This window comes from Takifugu flavidus, chromosome 7, assembly GCF_003711565.1.
Source record: "Takifugu flavidus isolate HTHZ2018 chromosome 7, ASM371156v2, whole genome shotgun sequence".
Lineage (NCBI taxonomy): Eukaryota > Metazoa > Chordata > Actinopteri > Tetraodontiformes > Tetraodontidae > Takifugu > Takifugu flavidus.
The window spans coordinates 14,417,347-14,443,121 of NC_079526.1; the positions used below are offsets into that span (position 1 = coordinate 14,417,347).

The 25,775-nt window shown below is 45.0% G+C and overlaps 1 protein-coding gene across 7 annotated transcripts in view; it reads right to left on the reverse strand.

Annotated features, from left to right (window-relative positions):
• Positions 1-34: 34 nt before the first annotated feature.
• Positions 35-25,775, reverse strand: part of atp11b (ATPase phospholipid transporting 11B (putative)) — a 25,907-nt gene continuing 166 nt past the window's right edge. Inside the window, exons 1-32 of one of the 7 annotated variants that reach the window (XR_008951561.1) lie at positions 25,625-25,775; positions 23,485-23,601; positions 22,965-23,054; positions 22,094-22,174; positions 21,858-21,965; positions 20,932-21,060; positions 20,302-20,405; positions 20,086-20,133; positions 19,867-19,931; positions 19,595-19,676; positions 19,367-19,517; positions 18,447-18,644; positions 18,180-18,338; positions 17,690-17,877; positions 17,130-17,198; positions 16,978-17,051; positions 16,585-16,688; positions 15,923-16,104; positions 15,387-15,590; positions 15,114-15,267; positions 14,840-14,942; positions 14,605-14,750; positions 14,397-14,456; positions 13,933-14,060; positions 13,590-13,728; positions 13,069-13,092; positions 12,496-12,561; positions 12,049-12,152; positions 11,599-11,764; positions 7,761-7,897; positions 6,102-6,265; positions 35-2,799 (exon numbers count right to left, since the gene is read on the reverse strand). The exon at positions 25,625-25,775 is cut by the window's right edge and continues 165 nt beyond it. Coding sequence is in view for 5 of the 7 variants with exons in the window: in XM_057039480.1 (XP_056895460.1) it covers positions 2,718-2,799; positions 6,102-6,265; positions 11,599-11,764; positions 12,049-12,152; positions 12,496-12,561; positions 13,069-13,092; positions 13,590-13,728; positions 13,933-14,060; positions 14,397-14,456; positions 14,605-14,750; positions 14,840-14,942; positions 15,114-15,267; positions 15,387-15,590; positions 15,923-16,104; positions 16,585-16,688; positions 16,978-17,051; positions 17,130-17,198; positions 17,690-17,877; positions 18,180-18,338; positions 18,447-18,644; positions 19,367-19,517; positions 19,595-19,676; positions 19,867-19,931; positions 20,086-20,133; positions 20,302-20,405; positions 20,932-21,060; positions 21,858-21,965; positions 22,094-22,174; positions 22,965-23,054; positions 23,485-23,601; positions 25,625-25,651 (3,516 nt within the window). In the remaining 2 variants the exon portion in view is untranslated. Of the gene's footprint in view, positions 2,800-6,101; positions 6,266-7,760; positions 7,898-10,543; positions 10,630-11,598; positions 11,765-12,048; positions 12,153-12,495; positions 12,562-13,068; positions 13,093-13,589; positions 13,729-13,932; positions 14,061-14,396; positions 14,457-14,604; positions 14,751-14,839; positions 14,943-15,113; positions 15,268-15,386; positions 15,591-15,922; positions 16,105-16,584; positions 16,689-16,977; positions 17,052-17,129; positions 17,199-17,689; positions 17,878-18,179; positions 18,339-18,446; positions 18,645-19,366; positions 19,518-19,594; positions 19,677-19,866; positions 19,932-20,085; positions 20,134-20,301; positions 20,406-20,931; positions 21,061-21,857; positions 21,966-22,093; positions 22,175-22,964; positions 23,055-23,484; positions 23,602-25,624 lie in introns of those variants that run through there. The other 6 variants (XR_008951562.1, XM_057039483.1, XM_057039480.1 and 3 more) reach the window with 6 other exon arrangements.

Genomic DNA, 25,775 nt, shown 5'->3' on the forward strand with positions numbered 1-25,775 from the left:
TGTTTTCATGTCAGGAAGAACTCTGAAGGCCTCCTTCATAAAAATGTATTTATTTTGCAAATAGAACAGCATCTTCATAAACATCAGCTATGAGGCCGACATACAGACAGGACAGACGGACAGATATCGGTCAACAGAAGAGCGGCGGTTGTGGTTAAAAGGGCCGTGGAACGCTCGGCAGCCTCTCTGCTCACCACTGATGGGTGGACATTTGAACTGGAACTCCCCTTTTAGCTGATTCGATCATGGAAACCCTTAATTTGATTCCAGTCTGCACGGCGGCCGCACGGATGTCACCTGCGTTCGCCTCATCTTCCCGATGGCCGCTGCACCTTCAGACGTGAGCTTTGCTCTTCAGGAAGGAATCCAATTAAAGCGAGATGGTGCCTCTGATGGATGACATCATCGAGGTACTGAGGCTTGATAAAATATTAAATTACTCTTTTTAAATTAGGCGGCTGAGTAATCCTTCCAGAAATGCCCCCAGAGGCTTTGAGCTCAGGCTCTGCTGCTCTTTCGTGGCAACGCTTCGGTGACGTCAGTGCTGCGGCGCAGACAGAAAAACACCTCCTCGTTATTGCAAATGAGCAAAATGGGTTTTCCACAAGCTTCCGTTGTGATCGAGATGTCACTGGGATGCAGGTTGAAACTAGATATGTCGAGTTCTGGTGTGAGATCTTATTGCTGCGCAGTAGCAGCTGATTTGGACGATAATGTGATTGTGTTGATAGACGTGGAGAACTGCGACCTCTGCTTCATCAGAGTTGATCATTAGGACATTAAAGGGGTGCTCTTACATTTACTATTGCATTAAAACTCAAGAGTGATGCAGCAGAGGTCACACTGACAGGGCTGCTGGATTAAACTCCCACAATGCAATGCAACCTGTCAACTTTCTCAGGTTTCTCTACATTTCAAAATGAGAACAGAAGCTGATGTTTTCCTTTTTAAACAGCACGGACACAAATTTGTCCGAATCCAGGTGCAGATTACAGGTTTAATAGCTGTATCCAGACAGCGAGACTGGCGTTCCCGGCGACACCTAAACCACCCGGAGGCAGCGCAACCTCCCATGGATAAAACATTTACCGTCCAGGCATTTGATGGAAAAACTAACATTCGAGCATCGACATGCTGGAGAAACCCACAGAAACGGCTTCGCTGGAGGATAAAGCTCCTGCTCACATGTCAAGTATTAACTAACTCAGTATGAACGAATCCAGCCGATGAAATACAAATATTTAGAGTTGGAAAAAAAAACCCACAAAAGTACCGCAATAATAAATACAACATCAGACCCAAGTAGGCATTCAGCAAAAGTTGTACCAGAGAAATTAGAACATCTACTTAACATAAACAACCAAACTTTGATCGGAGTCACCGTGCCAACAAAACCTTCCTACATTGATTTCCTGTAACAGCTGCGTTGATGATGTCAAGTTTAAAACGGTTGTCTGCAGGTTTCTACAGTTACCGGGTCGCCTTCAGGACCTAAAAGGAGAAATGGACCTTCAACTTTTTCCTCCCTTCACAGGAGACGCCTGCAGCAGCGTTACGCTGCAGACGGCGTAGAGACACAACGCCAAGATACACGCACACACACGCTTCAAGGACAGCAACACACAGCCTGGAAACTCAAAAACATGACGATGAATATAATGACTGGTGTGATGAGAAAAGATGCTCTGTGTGTGTGTGTGTGTGTGTGAGATCTGTGCAAACGCGCTGCTTTTGCTCCTAAATTCTAGATCTATCTCTAAACATTCTGTTGTCTGCATCAACCCGTGTCAGCTGTGGTTTTTAAAAGCATCTCACCACTGAAGCCAGAAAAGCAAAAGACGTGATAACAGGAGTGCATCTACCTCCAGGTGTGTGTGTGCACTCCCTCAGGATGGAGGTCTTCAATGCCAAGAGGCCTTTAACAACCAGGCTGAATGAGAAAAGGCATTTAAAGGGAACATTTCTAAACACTAAAGGACAACGATTGAGCCAACTATCTGCAGTCTCCTCAATCTTCTACCTGAAAATATGGCTTTTTCCATGGATTCCCATCTGGTCTCCTCTGGGAGACAAAGTGGTCAGTCTGACCCGAAAAGCAGCGCCAACGATTATTCGTCTTCACACATAAGCTCCTTTACAATCAGGCACAAAAATAAACATCTTTTAAGCTCCAGTCTGAATTCTTCTGGTCTTTGGTTCCACGGTAGAGACGAGTCTCCTTTGCACAGTGTCCATCAGACACACACAGTGTGTGTCTGGGAAGCGGCTCCAGTTCAGAGAACCAAGAAAAGCTCTGACGCTACAGGACGAGCGGCGGCGGGGATTTCCACCTTCAGAAGAAGAGGCTTCCTTCTAGGTGAGTCAGCACATCCCAACACCTCGTGTGTGTCGCATGTGTGACATTAACGGGGCTGATCTCAGAGGACAGCATTGAAATGTCCCAGAGCAGAAGCAGCTCCACACGTGTCAGCCTTGTGCTCAAGAACTTTTTGGTGGTTTCCCACCACTCAGACGTCCTTTCGACCTTTCTGCTGATCGATTCACTTGGAATCAAATGCGCTCGGACTGCGCCCGTTCCTTTGGCTTCACGCATTTACACTAATCCCAGCTGCATCCGGAGGAGGATGCATCCACTTAAAAGTCTACACTGGTTTTCAGGAAGGTTGGAGCGTGACTACGGTTCACAGGTGCTGCGTTACGGTCTGAGGCGCGGGGAGTCAGCAATGGGTGGCCTCGATGGGCGACAGTGTCAGGATGCTGCGATCGTTGCTGTAGAAGGTCTCCGTGTCGCTCCAGGACCTGAAAACAGGCAGCAGTGACTGAGGGTTAGGAGACGGATGCAGTGAATGCGTATGTGGAGGAGGTAGTGGGCTGGGGGGAAGGGGGGGTCTGAGTGGTCAGTAGATTAATATTAAAAAGAAACATGCTGAGAGAATCAAAACTGGGGGGGTTTATGCTTGGTCACTAATCACTACTGGTTATGAAACCCGATAGATGTGTCTCTAAAACTGGTTTGATCCAGAGGGATACTGGGCTGCTCAGCCTGGGCCGTTACACCCAGTGGCCGCTGGTGGTATTACACTCTCCAGGCAACCGTTGCAATAAGAGCTGCAACTCTGAGTCAATTGATTAGTTAATCTCTCTAATAAAACTAAGGTTTTTAATCAGAAAAATGTACAGCACAACTAAGAGAAAATACAGATTCCTGCCACAACTAAAAGGCCAAAGGTGAAACGTACTGATGAGTCTCTGTCGACCTTTCATGGCTATTTTTTAACCAAGACTTAAGTCTGAAAATATATTTTGAGAATACGTTTATTTTCTAACTTTAAATGAGGCACATGAACTCAAAATAATAAAAAAGATTCACAGGCTTTTGTGATAGCTTAAAGTGTATATTTTAAAAGTGACACATTTGCATAATCAAATCAAAATGAGGTGGAATGAGATGAGCGTTTAGTTACTCAGACAAAAGATAAAAAAAGACATGAAGAGAAATCAAACTTTATGCAAGAATCAACAGTCATACCCATTCACCACAATTAGCATATTTGCTGTGTAAAAAATATAGTTGCTCTCCAGTGAAGGTTCCTTCTCATTAGTGAGCGTCACCGTGCAGTCGTGATCAGAGCCTGAGAGCAGCAGCAGAGTCCAACGGACCCCCCACCACTGTTCTGACATGAAGACAACCGTTTTAAGACTTCAGTAATAATAATAATGGAATAAAAAGGCCGATGATGACTCAAGGGGGCTGATTTGACTCCAGGCATCTGCACATGTGACATCACCAGCTCAGCTGACTTACTGAAGCTAAGGTCAAAATCCAAACCTCAGCGCTAGAACAGAAAGACTCATTTAGCACCAAAACACTGCTGGAGCGGGAAGCAGAACCAGGGAAAACACAGAACGAGCAGGTTTCTGAAAAGACAACATTCATGGGGGGACGCTGACAGCACATGAATAATTAATCTGAAAAGGTCGAAGGACATTATGCAGCTTTGACACCAGGACAAGGACACAGGACAGAAAACGGACAAGAGTGAGGCACAAACACAGAGTGTTATATTGTATTCAAAGTACCAAAGGCAACTACAGCCCCCATGCAACAAGACATCCGGGCGTTCTCACTCCGTAACCGTAGGTAGACTTACATACTCCAACACAGAAGGAGAAGGTAAACTCCGCCCGCCTGAAACACCCCTGGCTGTTAAACAAGCATGCTGTCAAAGTTAGCCTCTTCTCAGAAGCACACATAAGGCTTTGGGATTGTTGAAGGGAAAAAAACCAAACATAGCATTTAAAAAGACTCTGAGACTCCATTTCCCAGCAGCCTCTCTGGTTCTGGAGTTTTCATTTCTCAAATTTTCAGGGCACTTTTGTCACATTTGAGTAGAATCAGATAAAGACTTGACAGTATGCATGTTTGATTTATTATTATATTCTCTCATTCTGGCTGCCATCGCTACAAAGCTCAGAGAGAAAAACCCCTGTCAGACTGCTGGCTACAAATGAGCTTCCACTATATAGGAGATAAATACCTAATGCATATATAAGTTAATAAATAGACGTAATAAATGTCCCCATCAAGTCTATAAGTCACACAGGCCTGGATTGATACATTCCCCTATGTCAGTCTGATAAATATGGCCTGTCTGAGTCTAACCAATGGATTTAGATTTCACTTCCTCAAATCCGGACTGTAAAGATGAGACTGTAGGAAATGGTCACTGTTTATATTCTGTTCCTCTGGTTGCTGTTCGTTCAGCTGGAAAAATCAAATTAGCGGCTTCACTTGGAAGGTGAGAAGGTGATTTAGTGGTAACGGGAGGGAACCTTCCTGCCAACAAAATGGCCCCGACAACAACAGACAGATCGTTTCTGCTGCTGGGAGACGAGCCGGGAAAGTCCTGGATCCCTTTTTAGCTTCCAACCTGTCTGAAGTACTGGCTCATTCTCCCCGACAGAAGGAGAAACGCTGCTAACGACTTCACGCTCCCCTACAGAATTACTCATGAGACAACAGAAGCCCCCCCCGGGGGGGTGTGCGTGACTGAAACTTTACACGGCTCTCTTCTCAACTATTGAATTTAAAAGTTTCTGTCCAGAGGGGCTGATGGGAGGAACAGTGTAACCGTTATCAGACACGCATGCAGTCGGTTCTCACAAACACACACAGTGGTGAACAAACATGCCCCCCCCCCCACACACACACACACACAACGTGAACGCTACATCTCCGTTTCTGGTTCACCAACGCCGAGTGTCCCAAGCTGGCCGGCAGGACTGATGATTGCTCAGCAGAACGGGCCGTCAGGCTCGGTTTATCGACGAGCCTTCGGAGGCTAAAGACACAATGACGCTGCGGCCGCCCCCACGCGCTCGTTTTTAGTTTTCCTTTCGTTTCCAGCAGAGAATAAAATCGAAGGAAACTGACATCATCTTGCAATATTTAACGTCTCTCTCTGGGCGGGGCTCCGGCTCTCGTGATAAACGAGGCTGATATTTAATAAAGTGCATCACGAGCCGTGTCCGTTTTCCCCGGAAACGGGCCGAGCACACACACCAACATTTATCTTCAAAAGAGGACTGGACAAAAACACTGACACAACAGATTAGATGAGGAGGACAGGAAGATGTGGGCAGATGCCCCCCCCACCCCGGTGTTGGGGGCCTGACACAACAGATAACACAACACAGATGTCTTCGATACCGCTCTATACTGCAGCAGCTTTAGTGGTCCAGATGAAAATGCTTCCATCACATCCTTCCTGGCTACACTGCAGAACATCAGCATTAAAAGGGCTGGTCATCACAATCGGCCGCTCGATCGGTGGACACAAAGAATTTCTGCCTGAATTGTTAATGTTTAAGCTATTTGAACAAACACAATGAAAAGTCAGAGGTGGCCACACGCTCCTTATTGACGGCACCGTTATCGCTGCTGCCCAGGATCCGTTAGCTCAGCTACATGTTTGACTTACAGCAACATTAAAGGCTAAAACAGTCAGTCAGAACTGCAGCCCGCATTTTTTAAACCGTGAGGTGCAGAGGTATCGCGAGGATTCATAATCATTGTTTCACGCCGGCGTCCTCCCCCCCACCTGTTGCTGCGGCTGGATGCGTGGCAATGGCCGGCGCCGGCCTGGCACTGCCCGGTCATTTGTTCCAGGACGCGGACCAGGCGGGAACAGCCGCTCTGCCCATGTTGGTAGCAGCACAGGGACTCCATACAGCTGAGGGCCTGCGTCTGGGGGGCTGATAGAGGCTAAAGGAGGCAGAGAAGGAAATGAAATAAGGAGAGGACAGAAGAGGAAGGGGTGATGAAAAGGTGAGAGAAAATAGAGAAAATGGACATGAAATGAACACAGTATAAACACTTGTGCAATGACATTTCACAGGATAATGGATAAGCACTCAGAAAAAAAATGCTCAGGAACAATTAAAAATGCACGTGGGGGGGTTAAAAGAAAATGTGCACACAAAGACTGATGACAAAACTGAAATGAATGGCAATATTTTAGGCTGATCCATTTCAGTGTAAAGTTGGAAACTGTGCAGAGGTTTACGTGTCGTGCTTCAAGAAAACCACTATCCAATATATGCCGGAACCTCTCCGCAGACACTGAATGGAACTGTGAGAAATGAATGAAGCTGCTGCCCCAAAACCTGCAGAGTCAGGTGACACGCTTGACCCGAGTCAGCACTCCGGTGACAGAGGGAGAGAGGGTGCGGAGTGGGAGGGGGGGGTCAAGAAACAAAGAACCAACACAGAAACGAGTGTTGGTTTCACTTGTGTAGCTCGTATCAGCACATAAACGACAATGTTAGAGGTCTTCTGTGTCATTTAAGGCACAAAATCCATTTTTAACTAAAAGGAAATTGGGTTGTTGTGTGTTGAAAAAAGTTTGACAATAATATAAAATTAAAGTGAAAATTGCTTTAAAAATTGCTGTGCTAAACGTCACAGTAATGAGCGGTAAGACACCGGCTAATACGCCATCAACACACAGTCTGAGCTGTAGAGTGACGGCAGCAGCATTTTGACCTTCAAAACCCTCATCACAGCCATTAAATAACAGCATTTCTCATGGTCAGGGGAATCAAAGGTTTTATGATAAAACACCTGAGGCCTCATCAACAGCTCGCTGCAACGCTAAGCTAGAGACACGCACTGTTAGCACATTGTGTTAGCAGTGTGTTCACGGCAGGAGGTTCCTGGCAACTTGTGCAAGAGATGAACTGTATGTATGTGCAGAAAACAAGCATCAGCAACAACAAACAAATGCTTTGTAACTGTACCTAAACTGCAAACGTAAGATATCAAAGAGTCGCTAAAACGATGCTTAAATAATCAGCATTATTGCTTGTTAAGGTGGATAAAATGGAACAAAAATGCAACAAAGACAACATGCCAACAGCATTCTCTAGGTAGGAACTCCAAATTAATAATAGTGGGAGCAAATGAGGAGGAGGCAATGGTTTGGACAGGACAGTCAATCATTTCTGTGCAGGACACACGATGTATGTGGAAGGGTTGGGGGGGGGGAGAGATAACTGGGGGGACCTGGGAATATCTGCTGTTTTTAAAGGACAGTGCAAGGGCAGCTGTGACATGCAGCTGACTGAAAAAAAAAGACTGAATGTGCAGATTATTTGACCCAAACATATGGAAACATGTGGGTGGACAGGTTTGGTTGGTCCTGGGGTGACTTGAAATCAAAACGAAGGAGGGGGACGATGGGAGCAAAGTACATTACTACCTAGGGGAGCAAGGGTCTGGGCCGGAGGCAGTAGGGGGAGGATAAGCAGCTAGGAGGTGCCAATTGTCCTCCCCTGGGCTCCGCTGGTCTTTAACAGGGTCATATTCTGGGCCGACTGAACCCTCACCCTCTTCCATCTGAAGGACACAAGATGCTGACAGTGAGGCCTGCTGCCTAATCAATCGGCTCTCCGGCCAAGCAGGTGCTGATGTCGGTCATTCATAAAGCCAGCCAGACTGCAAACTAACCAGTCGCACTGGGGGAAAAGATACACATCAGTCATTTTGTCTCATGACCTTTTCCCTAACTAGATCTGGATGATTCCTACTTTAATAGAAACCCAAACAGAGCGCATTGACACAGTGAGGAGTTAATAGATTACTTGGTTTATATTAAACTCAACATAAGACAGGAAGACTGATGTGTGTGCTGATTGTTGAGAAACCAGCTGAGTAGTTAGTGAATGAGTTAGCTATTGACTTTAGCTTCATTTTAGGAGGGATGAGTAAACCATTTCCGAGCATCAGTGGAACCTGATCCGCGTACGTTCGTTACATGCTGGTCCCAAAGCCCTTCAGCAGTGATCTCAGATAAAGTTCTCCACATGTGGGTGCAGCACAGCAAATAAGAGGCTTCACTGCTCTTTATTCCCCAGTGGGAAATCTTAACCTCTTCTAAATCTGGACTGGGAAATAATCAGAAATGGTGTTTTTTTAAAAAGGGGGCCGAGAGCCTGAGCGGGGCGACGAGGTCACTGGAGGAGGGCTTTAAATACTGCTGAGTGTGAGGGCTGCTGATGAAATAAGCAGGAAGAAAACAGCTGCAGGCACATGAAAGATGTCCTGGGGGAAAAGTATCTTTCGTGTGCAGATAAGTACAAATACATTCATCCAAACCAATTAACCTGACTGAGTCTTTCAGAGCTGCTGAGCAGGAAAACAAAGGAAACCCCCCTAAAGTGCCCCCTGGGCTCCTTTGTGATAACGTCCTTCTACTTTAAAGACACTGCATTTTATTTCCCAGCACAACTACATCAAACGAATTATAAAACTCAGGTACAGACGGGATCCATGCTTTCATTTCAACCCACCTAAGAACTCCTGGAGTTGGGTGCAAGCAAAAGTTAGTTTTGGATTCATGCTGAGTTCTAGCTTGTGGTGCACACAAGGCTCGGCTTCAATCCACAGTCTTAACTTCTACCTTTAATATACCATCAGTGTCCTGTTAATGGTGCTGAGGCCCATTAGCTTTAATCCTGTCGATGAAACATACTTACTGATGCTCAAAAACATGCAACACAACATTACCTGTGAAGGAAAAGCAGTGTCTCAGAGCTCGTTTAGAAAGACGGCTGTCCAAAATAAGGATGTGGGACTTGTTTTTCAGGTTAAGGCTCAGGTCAGGTCTCAAACCGCGGCGACTCGGCTCATGCATCTGACAACGCAGCAACATGCGGCTGTGCGCGGAGCAGAGCAGAGCAGAGCGGAGCGGCACAACCCAGTGCAGCAGTCCGACATGCAGCTGTAGCTCTGCACCATGCGCACGGAGCAGCTGAGGAGGACGGAGCAGCTGAGGACGGAGCAGCTGAGGAGGACGGAGCAGCTGAGGAGGACGGAGCAGCTGAGGAGGACGGGGCAGCTGAGGAGGACGGAGCAGCTGAGGAGGACGGAGCAGCTGAGGAGGACGGGGCAGCTGAGGAGGACGGAGCAGCTGAGGAGCACGGAGCAGCTGAGGAGGACGGAGCAGCTGAGGAGGACGGAGCAGCTGAGGAGGACGGAGCAGCTGAGGAGGACGGAGCAGCTGAGGAGGACGGAGCAGCTGAGGAGCACGGAGCAGCTGAGGAGGACGGAGCAGCTGAGGACGGAGCAGCTGAGGAGGACGGAGCAGCTGAGGAGACGGAGCAGCTGAGGAGGACGGAGCAGCTGAGGAGGACGGAGCAGCTGAGGAGGACGTTTCAAGAGGTGGCTCCAGTTTTAGACAGCGGCACATGAATCGAGAGGACAGACTGCGCACGTGGGACGTATCATGCAACTATACGTCAAGACGGTTGATCATAGCGCTGATGGTCAGGATGCAGAGCTGACTGGATGCTGCCAGAATGGCAAATCCACCATTGGGAAGCCAAGTGTCTCCCTGTGTGACATCACCCATATCCCATCAGGTTAGAGTAAATAAATCAAGATCTCTTCGTGATCCACTGTATGCTGATCACCCATCTGATCATGCTGGGAGGGAAATGATGACATCGACATGCAGAAACAAGCATGAGAGATGTGGGGGGGGGGTCGTGAACAAGGTAAAAAAAAAAAATCAAACACAACTGATGCAGCGGCTGATGTGAAACACTTTTTGTCTTTGCGTATCCCAGTCGGGGGGAACGCCGAAAGGCACGTCTGGTGCATGCAGTCACATAAATGACACACAATGAGCTGCTCCCACACTGACCGCACACATCAATGCAGTCAGTGTGGCGCCACTGTTGGACATAGGCCTCGGGGGGGCTGAATTAAGTCCAGACCTGGGGATAAAACCATTGGTCTCACACAGACCAGGAATATTTGAATGTGAAGCAATATTTCCGCCTTTACTGATGGGTCCCGTTGGAGTGTAAATGCAGCATCGGAACCTTTTTTCTCTCTGTAATTTGCAAAAAGAGGTTTTTCATGGAGCGTCGAGCCACTTCTGTACTCCAGAAATGTTGCTTCAGACTAAAGAGGAGTTTGTTTAATTGGATTCTTTATGTACATTTATCCCAGGACTGAACCAGACTGCACCATCTCTACCTAATTTTGCCCAGCTGGCTCTTGGCTCTGGACAGAGGCTGCAGAGCGATGAAGTCATCACCTATTGCCACACGGTTGGAATACATCTACATCAGAAGAATACACAGAGGACAGGAGGAAGAGCACACAGACACACATAGGTTAAATAACAAGCGCTCACGCACTCACAAGTCAGAACGGGATACGGGTTAGAACAAACAAAAGCCAGTTAGGACTGAAAGGTAGTTGGTTTTTCCCCTGAGAAACAGGCGACACCATAGAAACACAAACCTTCTCTAGCTGGATGAGTCAGTGAAGGAGCAGCAGGGGTCTACAGAGAGGTGATGCTACACACTGTGGCTTTTTGCAGGAGTGTATGAAGCAAAAAGAGGTCATGCAGTGTGTGTTGTAACCCAACACCATGCTGTTTATGTAAAGAAGCCGCTATCATGTGACCGTAGACGTCGGGCATCGACTGACCAAAGGACGTGACATGCATAATCATTTTCTGTCTCAGCCTTGAATTTGAGTCACAGAGACATTTTAAAAGCTATTTTCTCTTTCTAGGCTCCAATTACATTTCAGGTACGCATGAACATTTGATACTGCTGCGCAGAGTCCCCTGAAGCCCTTTTTGTGCCGTTTCATTAGCTTTGATTGGTTTTAGTCTCGGGCCTAAGCCCGCAGACTTCCAACAACAAAATGTTTTTTTGGGGGGGGGTTCTTGAGGAGAAAATCCTGTGAGAATGACGAGTCTGAACTACTAATCTAACTTCTATCATCCTTTTTAAGATTTATTTTCATTAACCTGCTTTCTCAGTGATTTCGACTGGATCTAAAGGATGTAACCTTCAAATTAGCTGCTCCAGCTGTTAGCCAATATGTTAAAAAGACTGAAAATTAGCCTAGCAGCGAGCAGGACCTGTGAAACCAAGACAAACCTGGAGGTTAATCGATAACAGGTAAATAACAGATTAACTCTATTCTATATTTGATTCAGGGAGAATAATTAAACTGACGCACTTTGGAGAAAGAAAAGCCTCAGCTTGAGTTCCTGCCTGGCCTCTGTGCATTACCTGACTCTTCTGTGTGTTGGTTGGCTGCAGATGTCTGTAGAAGACCTTCTTCACCACATCAGGAAACAGGCAGGTGATGACAATGATGATGATGGCAAACCAGGCTGAACCGCTGGACAGCAGCTGCACGAAGACAAAATACATGTCCTGTGTGTGGAGGAACGGCCTGGAGGGTGGAAAAGAAACAGAGAGCTCAGAGATTACAGATCCAAAGAGAGAGACGTTCCATTGACTGTATTCGGAAGATGCTTTGTCCCAATGACCATCTTATAATTAGAATCACCTCAATAACATTTGCATCTGACTGCAACTATAAGCTAAGACGTAGATCAGGAGGCAGTTTTAGAGTTGTTACACGTGAGTGTGTTAAACCTGCAGTCTTCTCAGGTAAATTATGAAATCAAATCTTTTGATATGTCTAATTATTGATGATGTGGACTTCTTCCTCACCAGATGATTCCTCCATAGAAGAGGGAGAAGATGAAGTAGAAGGCGATTGAACCCCACGTCACTAAATGGTTCATCCATGTCCAGAAATGGGTCTCTAAAGCAAGCTATCATTGCACACACACACCACACACACACACAGATAAAAGAAAAATAGAAGTAAATCTCTGCGACAGGTGCATGTGTTCAGGTCATAAACAGCAATCTGCCACTGTGTAATTAAACAGGCCATGACCCTGAACTGTGACAAATCCAAATCCAATTAATGGCCAATGACATCATCCCAATACTTCATAACAAGTTTGTTTTATTATGTCCTCAAGGGACCGAAACACGCTACATAGTTAGTTAACCAATTTAACCAACAAGGAAAATTCAATATATCGGTTTAACGTCATCAATGATGACCTCTTTTATTATTATGAGGAAAAGCTGCCTGGCTGAACTTACCTTTAATGTGACGGTGATGACCATGACAGTGAAAACCAGTGTCCCAAAGGTCCAGTTTCCAAACATCTTCAGAAACAGATCAATAGATACAAACATTAATGAAGCTACCAGGAATAGTTTGATGCTATTACATTGCTCTTAACTGCCAATGCTAACTAATGAGCGTGATTTGACCTCACGCTCACACGTATTCTGACGCCAGTTACAGCTGTGATTACTGATCCATGTCGGTTAGATGGAAGGTGCTGCATGTGTAGCCACCACCACCTCCTACATCTGGTAGGAAACATCTGATGTAAGCCAATCAAGATCCCTGATGGACACCCAACACTAATAAACACCAATCTGGAACTGAAACCACCTACTGAACCACTCATTTCTTTCCTTTTTAAAAAAAAAATCTGCTACAGCACCACTACACTTATGGTTACGAATCACTTTGGCAAAAATAAAAGATGTGGAAAAGAGTACATAGCAGACATATTAAGAGAGCAAACTATCTGGAGTCATTGTGACAGTGTTCTCATTAACCCCCTGAGGATACATGCATTCAACTGTAAAGCAGACTCTTACCAGCTGTCTGTTAGCTCGCAATATCTGAAGACATGCACAGCGTGAAGGCAGAAGAAAAAAAGAGCAATCAACAAAAGAGAAGGAAAAGACAAGCCAGTGAAGGAGTGAGTGCTTTCAGAAATACCAGACTTCAGTGGGACAGAAAGATAGAAAAGATATGAAGAAGAAAGCTTTTTAGTAAATTAGAGACACTATGAATACGATTAGGAAGGTTAAAGGTTCTAAAACATAGTCATTAACAAGTGAACGTCTAAAAGGTTTTAACCAAAGTGACAGGATGATGATGAGGAGGAAGATAAGAGGGAAGCAGAATCTTTAAAAAAAGGAGAGAATGGACAAAGGCCAAAAGGCAGCAAGGCCTAATAGCAGCATTCTCATCATAACACACACACACACACACACACACACGCACTCTTGCATTTCATTTAAACCTGTTGAATGCTTCTGCTCATCTCTGCAACATTATAGCTGCTGTAGGAATGTTGAGAATATGATTTAAGTGCTAAGATGAAAGGACACACCTGTCCGTTGCCCATAAGTGTGGTGTCTTCTCCCATTAGTATGTAGGAACCAAAGAAGAAGACAAAAGCGTGACAGAAGCCGAGAATAGTCCAGTACAAGAACGTCTGGAAAGACAGCAAAGCGTTCTTGCTGATGTCCCTGCAGGAAAAGAAGTCATTTCTTAGTAGGACTTTCAGAGGCTTCTTAATAAACAGAGAAAACAAAAGACAAACTGTTTGAATTAATATTAAAATTAATCTTAGCTACGGTATATATTAGCAGGACTGCAGTGTACACCGATGGTTCAAACTAACTAACAATCGGTATAATAACAGTTAACCAGTTAACATATTAGCGCCTCACCTGTACAGGCCAGGTTTATTCTGCAGTATGTGTGGATGGACCAGCTGTTCAAACAAACTGTACACCAGGATGGGCAGAGAAGTGAAGCAGATGTTGTACAGTGTCAGATAAACACTGTCATACAGAGTCTGGGATGGGACACAAAACACTTCATTCAACACCAGCTTATGAGCTTAAGCATTTAGGGATCATATTAGCAACAACATTCCTTTTTTGTGGCACTGACAGCTACTGCCCGTCCCACCTTTTAATGTTCATTTGATTGAACTGGACACAAACCAGTGACTAGTCTCTAGTTTCTGTGGTTGGAACAACTTAGCTTGGCATACGTCCCCCTTTACAATAAATCCATCAGTTACAGCCTGAATGACGTGTTTAACGCTTGCATCCATGTCCTGCTGAATATAAACCTGACACCGACAAAAAGACCCACAAAGACATATGAGGGAGATGGAGACACTTACTTGTTGTGAAAACAGACAGAAGAACTGGTATAAAAACTGGGGTGTGATAAAACACACATTCTAAAAAAAACAAAAAAAAAGAGTGAAGGAAAGAACCATTACAAATATTTCAGTGGAAGCGGCGCGGCTGTAATCATCTCTGTTGTTTTAAATAATAAAATACAGTAAAAGCTGACCAGACTTATTTGTTATCATCTCAGCGTCTCACCTTGTAGAAAAAGTACTGTACAAGCGTAGCTATTCGAATGTAGTAGAAGTGACCGTGGACCAGTAGAAGCTTCGCCAGGAACTTAAACCTGGCGATTGCATAGTCACTGTTTCTCACAGCCTGGCGACCCTCGCGTCCCATGATACCTGGAAACACATGCACACGCGCATGAGGATGTAATATACAATCTAATTTCTATTAGACCACTGATCTCTGCACGGTGACCGGTATTTACCTATCCCCACGTGGGCTTCCTGTATCATACTGACATCATTGGCTCCATCCCCAATAGCTAAGGTGATGGGTTTCTCTGGAGATGTTTTTAAGAGACGCACCACCTGGACACATCAAGGTCAATCAGTCTTTATCTCACCAAGCACAACACTGAAATGCTGATTCCATCTATTAGAACGCCCTAAAACAAATGCTTTCATTTGCAAGCAAGGGGTTAACATGATGGTCTATAGTTGGGCTGCTTGCTGTGTAATTAGGAGTCACTGGGCTGCTACCTTGGCTTTCTGCAGAGGGGCCATTCGGCAGCACAGCACAGCGGAACAGTTTTTACAGACTTCCATAAAGAGCTTCTCATGGCCTCTCAAGGCCAGAGACAGGCTGGCTCCATCCACAACTAAGCCGTGCTGAATCACATGGTCCTCCTTTATCCTGGGGAAAAATCACAACACATTTAATTCCATCTATCCACACGGAAGTAAATGAAACATCATAACATGGAGCCAAGCTTTTCTGGTTTTAGAATGAAATGGTATATATTCTACACGCACCTCCTGGCCAGTATGCGGAGCTGTTCAGCACACTCATTATCAGAACGTTGCTGCACCAGTTCCAGGATGTTCATGGTTCTGTGAAAGTGGCCACAGGACAGGCTAACGCTAACAGCCGTCTCGTGTTTGTCCCCGGTCAGGACCCATACTTTGATCCCCGCTAGCCGCAGAGCTTCAATGGTCTCCTGGACCTTATCTTGGAGTCTGAAACATAGCAGAAAAAAAGAAAATGCAATGCATATTTACAGTATGGTGCGAGGCGAACAGTCGCCTCTTTTCCACTCTAAATACTTTATAGTGCAAGTGTTTATTCACACTCACACACGGGTGGCAGGGAGCCAAACGGTCAATCACAAGTCGATCAGCAAAGATGTAACCAATAACTGATTGGCCAGTTAATATTCATTCAGATAGATTATATTCCCATTTTACATATAATTTATCATATAATATCATATTAATCGTATGTATAGTTTCAATATACAGTAGTCAGGGACAACACTAATATATTCTGATTTATTCTTTTGCTTCCATACTTGTCCTCCACCCCTGTTGCTCCGAGCAACTGCAGGTCTCTCTCCACATAGCTGAAGGCCTCCTGCAGCCTCTCCTCCCTTTGCTGCAGCGCAGTACGAGCAGCGTTCAGGCACCTGTCGACATCGGCGTACTCCTCCGGGCTAAAGTGGCGACACGCAACCACCAAGGTCCGCAGTCCTTTCTGGGGTGGGAAGAGGACGGGGTGATGAGAACGGAAACAAACGCGTGGAGACAAGACAAGAGAAAATATAAAGGAGAAGGAAAAATGATGTGTGGAGGACAAGAACGGGAAAAAGGAAGAGGAGATAAAAAGAAACAGAGCGGAAAAAAATCTGAACACAATTTATTATAGCTGGGTTTGAGAACACAGATCCAGCCTGAGGGAAGGATGACCACAGCTCATCCCAGTCCAGAACACGAATACGGGGGTACTGACATGCCATTTCAGAATGTGGATGTGCGTGCGCTTGTTGCTGAATTTAAGGTGTAATAGAGCAAAAACATGTCAGAAGTAAGAGCAATCTGAGCACAGAACTAAAAACCTGTGTGTTATCTGTAACGCATCATCATTCCCAAACTCTCAATTGTCTGTGTGGAAAGTTAGATACAAAAATGCACAGCACAGTTAACATTTTGAGATCCAGGAACTATTTAAACTCACCAGAGCGAACTCATCAACATGCAGTCTTGTCTTTTCTATCTCGCCACCGGTAGCATAAGGCAATATCGCTGACTCTGCCCCCTTGGTGAACAGCACTTTGCCCCCTTAAGAATCAAAGCAGAAACATGATAGATTAAACAGGCTAAAAGCATATTTGTCAGCTGATTCTTTTCTACTTCAGCCACAAATGTTTGTCATAAATACACGGGAGAAGACGACTGAAGTGTGCAGGTTAATGGAATCTCTGTGTTCCCAGTGCCTGAGCTAAGCATATCCAGCTGTCTGGGCAGGCAAAGGTCATCAGTGTCCCAATAAATCACATGAGTTTAAGTTAGTTGAGTAGAAATCGCGTCATTAATGGGAAAAGTAGTGGACAGATTAGGGTGTCATTACCTGAGGGCATCTGTAGTATAACACTCATTCTCCTGCGGTTGGCGTCAAACTCCAGGACATGTAGGAGTTTATACCTGAGCAAACGAAGCAGAATACTCACTTCTGAGTCGCAGACTCTTTCAAACTGTTAGTTATTTGGGGATTGGACATACTTTTCTGACTTTCCAAACGTTTTGATCTCCATGATATCCCCATTAATGCCAGTAAAGGCCACACCAATCCTGAGGAAACAGTAGCAAAAACATGAATTCGGGCTTTTCCATACGTTGGTAAAAAGAAAAACAATGTTCTATCAATCTGCTGCCGTTTGGCGCGATTGTGTGTGATTTTTTACGTGTCGACAGTGGAGTCGACTCTAATGGCTCTGTGCACTGGCTTGTCAGTCACATTTGCAAATGCATGCAGATTTGCCGACATACTAGTCCTGCTGCTTTTGGAGAGGCGTGGGCAACCGACAAAGAATAAAACTGTAAAAACAAATAATATAACGTCTAAAAATTAAAGAATCCTTGAAGGACTCCTTTCAGACATCGTTGTACAATTATATAATAAAAGTGATTTTAAATCAGGCTTTAAAAAATGTAATCTTTCACATGCTGCTCTAGTTTCCTGACTAACCACATGACTCCATGTCAAATGCTCCTAATTACATAACCCATGTATCACGGTTTACACTCATTCAGGGTTGATGAGCGGGACAGCTCCACATTACCTCTTCGTGGCCTCTACCAAAGCCTTCTCATCAGGTGAGGAGGCATAGTACTCCATGTGATTGGAGGAAAAGCCGTTTGCATGGGAGAATGGGTCCCCTCCCCCAGCCTGGCAGTCTGGCTGGTCATAGCTGATCTGAACTGTGTGACACAGTGACACCGCCTTGAGAAATAACAATTCATCACCAATCTGCAGGAGGAGAAGGATGGGAGGAAGAGAAACACCAAAGCTTATTCTCTGCAGAATGTCGAGTCAAAGACGGCTCATTTTTAAAGAACATTGACAGGAGATTTGATGTTATTGAACCTACAGTTTACATAATGTGTACAGGTGTGTTTGTACATCATTTATCCCTCCTTGACAACTTGAATTTCCTGAATCCATCACAGTGTTTGTTTAATAGTAGGAAAGCTACCAGGGCTACATGTGCACGAGCTGTACAGTATATCAATGGCAGTAAAGCTTTCAATTCCATCCCATAAGTGTATTACCAGGTGAGGCGTAGAGCCATCCGGCGAGTCACCAGTTATTCCCTCAGGTACCAATTTACCATTGACTTCCTGGTATTTGGTTCCATTAATGGAGCACTCTCGGAACTGCATCTCGTTTTCTGTCAGTGTGCCCGTCTTATCTGTGAACACATACTCCACCTGGGAAACAGAAAAAGATGTGATTTATGAGTGATAAACTTCAACCCCCCCCCCAAAAAAATGGATAAATCCTTAAAACCATTCAGTTCCCGGGCCTCCGTTTCGTACCTGCCCAAGTTCCTCATTGAGGTCAGAGGTGTTGACCTGAGCTTTCTGGTCAGTCTCCTCGTGGTAAAGGTCCAAATCCCAGCCGATGAAAAAGGATCCCATGAACTTCTGCATCTCCACGGTAACGTAGAGCGAGATGGGGATGATGAAGTTATAAAGGACCAGAAATGCCAAGAAATCTGAGATGAACTGCAGGATCTAAAGGAAGACACGCAGTTTCATTAAAGGGTGAAATGCTGGGAAGAGGAAACTGGGACTGTCAAACTCATTTGGAAAAATAATTCTATATTCACAAGCATCACATTTCATTTTAACTAATGTAATTTTATTTTATTTTTTAAAAAAGGGGGAGAGAGAGAGAGGACTCCCATAATTGCCTGAGAGGAAATTAAACTGAGCTACTGCTATAAAGAGATAATTATTTTAAGTGGCATGAAAAGAGATTAAAAGTCCAATACAATTGCAATATAACAAATACACTTATATTAATTAGTATAAACTATAAATCTTGGGACTTTTCAATTCTGGAAAGGCAGAGAGAGTGGAGGTAAATGACACTATGGAGGCAAAGAGTCATAAAATAATTTGTGGCATAACTTTCTTAGTTTTCAGGGACAACGTAAGGAGTGATGAGCAGTCTGTTTTATTCTATCCTGTCAGAATATGTAATAATATATAATATAAATTGAGGTAGATCGAAAAAAATACTTCAAGTCCAAATCTAGAAGCACTAAACTGCCCACCAGCTCCCTTCCAGGACAGCACTAGACAGAAAAAGGACATTAATACTAGGAGTGGAGATTACGCCTAATTAAGAATATGATGTTGCCTAATTTTATCTTAAGGGCAAATGATGTGCCCTACTTACAGAATGGACTCAAGAATGATTTCTTCTGATGTTTCATGTGAGGCTAACTAACCGGACTGCTGTTTCGCTCCTGATCGGTCTTTTGGTTGTAGAAAGGCTCGTCCCATTTGTCCTCAGCCTGCCAGGCGTACTTCAGAATGGTGCTGAGGATGGCCTCGAACAGCAGGATGCCCAAATAGATGATCAGGTAAGTGTTCATGGACCTGAAAAGGGAGTTGTTGTGTAATATGTGTAATATTTGGTCACTGTGCTGATTCTAGGGAGAAAACACACGACTCACTTCTCTACTGCAGAGCGTTTCTGGGATTTGCATTTATAGTTGAGCGCCATTTTGGACTCCATTCCTGTGTAAACTGCCACACCTGCAGCAGCACAGATGCTTAAGTGTTACTGTAAGCTTTTGGAAGATTGCGCCGTTAGTCTATTCCTCAATTATTTGCTGAGCACAGTTTGCACCAGTCACAGACACAATATTGAACCTTCTGTTCTGCTCTGATGAACCAAAGTGACCCATCAAGCCTTCTGCTCGGTTTTTTTAATCATTTGACTCACCATAAATCTCTTTGGTATTTTTCAATCTGGCCCCTCGCAGCAGCAAATTCTCTGGACCCAATGGTCTGAAATGTACATATATATAAAAAAAACCAATATTGCTACAGTAAACACAGTTGAACTTTACAAATACCATTACCCAAAAGGCTCAAACGGGAGACTTTTGGACTTTTTATGTGTTATACAAATAATAATCATCATCATCATCTTTGGTCTCACCTGACTATTTCTTCTCCATGCTGAGTCACTGTAATTCGACCAACAAACCTGGAAAACATTTCACTTCTCAGCTAATATTTAATGATGTAATATTTGCTCTATCACAGCTGCATCAGCACGTTAAGCACATGACATTATCAATAATTAGTGGACAGTCATTATTCTGATATGTGTATGGGCGTATTAGTTTTTCTTGGGCCACCCTACACAGATTACCTGTACAGGTCAGCCTCTGGCTGCTGGCACTCCACCACAGCCTGCAGGGACTCCAGCTGGGACACGGACTGACACACTGCCGTCTCTGCCACCGAGTAGTGAGTCTGGGAACACAAACAACACAGGAATGCAGCAAGCAAACACGCCAAAGACATTATAGGAACAACAAACATTCCGACATATTTATAGAACAACTGGTCAAGTCAGGTAACACCTCTGCTGGGGAGAACCAGGACGTTGCGGCTTGATTGTTAACCTGCCTGAACAGCAGAGAACATCCACCCAGGTTATTGGGGCCATGCTGATTTTATGACCACCATTACAGGAGGAGCTCAATTAAACACTGCGGCTACAGCAGCGCCTCGTAAACAAATAAACTTTACACTTAAAACCGTAACGTTGATATTAGTTGTTCATCAAATGCATCTCGTGTTGCATAAAAACATAAAACCTAAACTGTTGCGTCACTTTTCTTTATTATGTTGCAGAACCTTGAGCCACATATTGAAAGCAGTGTGTTCAGATGCTCTGCTGTTGTTTTGTGTGTAATTACAGCAATGGTGAGCAACTTAATAAAAAAAAAACAGTGGAAAGTGCTCAAAGAAAATAGCAATGGCGGCACTCCCACACCTTCAGATTGGTCTCGCCATCCAGGCTGGCGGTGGTGATGTGACAGGTGCCGTCCGCACGGTCTGATGACAGCAGCACCAAGTCGGCCGGGAAAGTTTCATCTTTGGCCACACGAACGATGTCGCCCACCTGAGTGGACAGAAAAAAAGGTGCTACAATTCCTCAGAAAACATTACATTTCAAATGAGGGGAGAGTGATTTATCGTGTGGATCTTTAAAGTTAGAAAAAGGCAGAGTTTGCTAGTCCCCAAAGATACCTGCAGCAGTTTCTCAGGATAATAAACTAATTCACATTTAAAAGGGAGGCTTTGAGGAAACACTAACGCAGAGTTCAAAGACTGTCTTTCTTGTGCTGTTCCCGTTTCACTGCCTGCTTTCCCTGTGATACAGCTGTAGCGGTCTGAATAACACCACCAGGAAGCTTTGTGACGGCTCCAGGGAAGCGTGAGTAGACGCAGGTAATGACAGCAGAACACTGAAACAGGCCTTATTTATGCCAACAATAAATACAATTATTTAGGGGTTGCCAATTATAATATATTTTCCCCCAATAAGTGGCAATCAGGCATGAGCGGGCCCCCTTTTTTCCTGTCAGAACAACCCTAACTCATCATTGATGTCTCTAGACCAGACCCTGGACCCCTTGAAGGTGTTCTGTGGTATGTGGCACAAAGATGTTAGTGGCAGCTGAGGCGGGGCCTCCGAGGATCAGACTTGTTTGTCCAGCACATCCCACAGATACTCGACCAGATGCAGATCTGGGGAATGTGGAGGCCAGGTCAAAAAGCCTTAAGCAGGACCCAAGGCACAGTAGTAGTCCAGTAGTCATGCTCATGGGCGCATTGTTGCCAATGCACGGTATATCCTGACACCTTTCTACCACAGCCAGCAATAACTCCTTTATTTAGAGTATTTTAACCTCTTACCCTGATATTCTTGGATCTCGTCTGTACCAGACTTCCACTGCGAACAACAAACACCGGAGCCCCGTTGACTTCATTGTCTGCCTTGTGCCTCAGCCAGTCCTCGTAGCCCTCAGGAGAACCAGGCAAAACCACCATATTAGGATCAACAATGATTTGAGAAGATCTTTCAGTAAGCTGAATCCCTTTATAGTTCTCTATTTTGAGACCACAGAAGCAGTTCCCATTTGTGCTCTCACCTGTTTAATGGCAGTAACAGTAATGACGAAGAAGAGGGGCAGGCCACTGGTGACTGGGGAAGTTGGGGTGTCAATCATTAACTGGAAAAAACAAATTCAGAAGCGTAAGTGAAGCAGAGAACCACCAACAGTACGCGTGGAGCAACCTCATAACACAGAGGGGACAGCAGACGTGTCAGTCCTGGCCATACGTGCTCATTCATATAGATTATAATGCAGTTAAGATTAGGCTAAAGCAAACATTGTTTATATCTCAGTTACTGAGTTAAAGGTCTACTAGGGGAAGGTTGCTGGTCAAAAGGATGCGGGTGTACTTTTAAACCACCAACATCAATATGGAGCGTTGCTTCAACCTGTAAAGATGTGAGTTTCGCAACATGATTAGTGTTTAACTTCCTGTTGTCAGAAACACACAACAGCAGCAGTGTAAAACATATTCAAATTTGATTTCTGGACTTCTAAAATGGTCTCCAGTGCTCATTTAGAACATGTCATGTCCGCTGTGTCAGGATATAAAACAAATGACCCAAAACCAGGTTGACAAGGGTGAAGGGGAAATAAAAGACACGCGATTATTTGAACCTCGCTGAGCAGAAGCCTGAAGTTTTCCAAGCCAAATTCTCCGACCCAGGCTGACTGATGCACAGTGAAGGCCTGCCACCTCGGGCTGAGGGTCACCATGTTAACGTTACTAAACGTGTGGGTGTAATGTTTTAATAGACAGGCAGACCTGCGCCTGTGCGAGCCATGAGTCACTCCTGTGCACGCACATACATTTGTATTTAGGGCAGGAAACCTCAGGACACACGAGCGGTGGCGGCTGGACTGAGGAGAGCACGCGCCAGCAAACAAGAACGGGCTGTTTCATTACCTGAACCAGAAAAATGATGAGGAAATAGAAGTTGGCTATCCTTCTGAACTGCTCGAACAGGTTCTTTGGGACAAAATTCCAAATTGTGTACTGAAAGAGAAGGAAGAAAACACAATGAGTGCCATTTTATAACGCTGCTGCTCGTCACAGCCTGAGGAGAAGAGCTAACGGGGAAATACAGGCGTGGCCGTCTGATAGACACGGGTCAATAAGTTATCACATTAGAACACAGCTCGGCCGGGAATAAACGCGTTGCTGCTTCTGATGCCTTCTAAAGAGCAAGTTTTAAATCCACTTAATGGGAACAAAGGCGCTTTAAACCCTTGGTCAGTCATTTAATTAACCAGCTGATCAATGACAGCCATCACTGGTGGGTCTCTCTGGATTATTCATGTTTTGAAGGCGATCTGCTTACATGCTTTCACAAACACGAGAGCCTTTTCATCCCATCGACCCCAGCTCCATTTTTCAGCCCAGTTTAATCTAAAGCCAGACAACGACACCTGTGAGCCTTCAGTACCTTTGAGGAGATGATCCTGTTGTCGGCGAAGCGCTGCGGTACGTAGTGGCAATGCTGGGGAAAACGGTTGGCGACGTACACCGTCCTGGTCTCACTCTGATGTGGGGGGTCGAAGCCCTGAGGGAGGTATGGAAGAGAGGGAGAGAGGAGGGATAAAAGTGGGGCAAATTCAAACGCAGCTTAGCTTGGCTTTTTAAATCACTTAGTACGTCTGAATGACTCTATGAGTCAAATGTTTATTCCTTAATATTTGTTAGGCGCCACAAAAAAAACAACCCTCAATTTCAACATGTTACTAATTGTCCTGTTTAATAAAGAGGAGCCAAATTTATGTTCCATTGTTGTGACACAGAAAGTCAAACCCTGAGGTTTGTGGGCGACGCCTCATCACTCTGCTGGGAAATCATCAGAACTCAATTCAGTTACTTGACACACTTCACTTCTGATCAAAAGCAGCCGTTTTACTAAAGCCATCATTAGGTTTCATTTATAAATGCCGCCTTGCGGTCAGGTCCCTTCCTGCCACCCTGAAATACAAACCCATAACCGCCTTTTAGTTTCACTCGCAGTTTGTTGCACAAGAAACATGAAGAAGAATTCAAACTGGAATTTTAAACTCATCCCCCTTTGAGTGCAGGTCGAAAAACCCTGGGTTTAAAGGCCTTAAAGCAGAGCGACGCCACACCTCTGAGGCCGTCGGTGCAAACTCCACGAGGCTTTTACAGACCGACAGGAAGCTGTGAGCTAATGCAGATGTTGCTAAATACAGCAATGCAACTGTTGCAGCGATCCAGGCAACCCCTCATTATCTATCACGCCACTTTGGAGTATTGACGGTGGCTTTAAGACAGTGAATATCTGACTGCAGCGCCGAGCGTGAGGATTAATGTTGCTTTCATTCTGCTCCCAGTGGTTCAGACAGATGGTTTCACTCACCACGATATCAACGTGCACAGCCAGGCTGCGGAAAGTCTGCACAACTCAATCCGGACCTTTTTTCCCCCCAACATTAAAGTTGCCAAGTGCTGGCTCATGAAGCCAACAGGCCCCAAAATGCGACACCAGGCATTTAATGGCGTCTGACGTGGAGCGCATTAAAGTGTGACACAGCTAAAGATGATTAAAGGACCCGTCGTTTGGAGGGTGATGTGGAACGCTTCATCATCAACTTTTTAACTGTTTCATCACCGAGCGGGACGTAGTTTTAAACCGCAAATCCTGTTTACACATGTTTGAGCAGGTATGTCCACCTGACACACCGGAGAAATGAGATTACCCGTTTCATATTAAAGTCTGAATGTGAAAGAATAAATACTATTGTATTATCTGCCTGTGTCGAGGTCAGACACAACGACCCAACAAACTTTTCCCATTAGGCCGGATACTTTGAGATTTAATTACACCTTTTAATTAAGGTTAGCAGACTAAGAGGGGGTCAAATGACCCATGTTATCTCGAATTAGGAAGTCCTGTGAAGGGTCTGTAATTCTCCAAGAGAGGAAAGAGACTAAATGAACGAGGGGGAAAAATCACTGTGATGAACCAGAACTTTAATCATTCAATGTTCACTAAAACGGGGGATCAGTGGCGATTGTGGCAGAGCCTCGGAGAGGAGAAACTTCCTGGAGATCACCAGGATTCAGCCTTTCACTCCAGTTCACCATTTCATTTATTTGACTGTCAAGTCTTCAGCGCTTCAGGGCTTTTGGGGGCAACAGGAAACCACATCTAACATGTTCCAGGCGACAAAACGACAAAGGAAACAACGATTCTCTTGCAAGCAGCTGTTGTGTTCATCCGTTTAACATTTGACTGCCATGCGCACAAAAAAGCACTAAAAACAAAACTTCAAGCACAAGTCAGACGGTGAAATTACTGCAGAAAGGTCCGTGGTTAAGTGGCCCCCAGTTCGTCAGGCTTTTCAGAGCTTTATTTGATAAGTAAAGGTAGCCAGGTAGACACACCTGAGAGTCAACAGAGGAGGACAGCCAATGTTTGGATGCACGGGCAACAGCTAGTTAGCTACGTTAGCTGGCTCCATGTTACCCGAATAAAGTTTCTGCGGCGCCCCGTAGGCATGAAGCGGCGGTCGCTGGGGGAACATGCGGGGGTAGGAAAGCGTGTGAGCGGTGCAGTTTACCAGCTGTTGTCGTATCCACCGTAGCATCCTGACGAAAATCGCTTCGAAGTCGCCAGCACGGTTGTTAGCCCGGCGCTAGCTACCAGCTACTTCAACAAAACTGTCCGGAACCATAAATGTTTCCCCTTAAAGGCAGCGCTTTTCGGCCGCA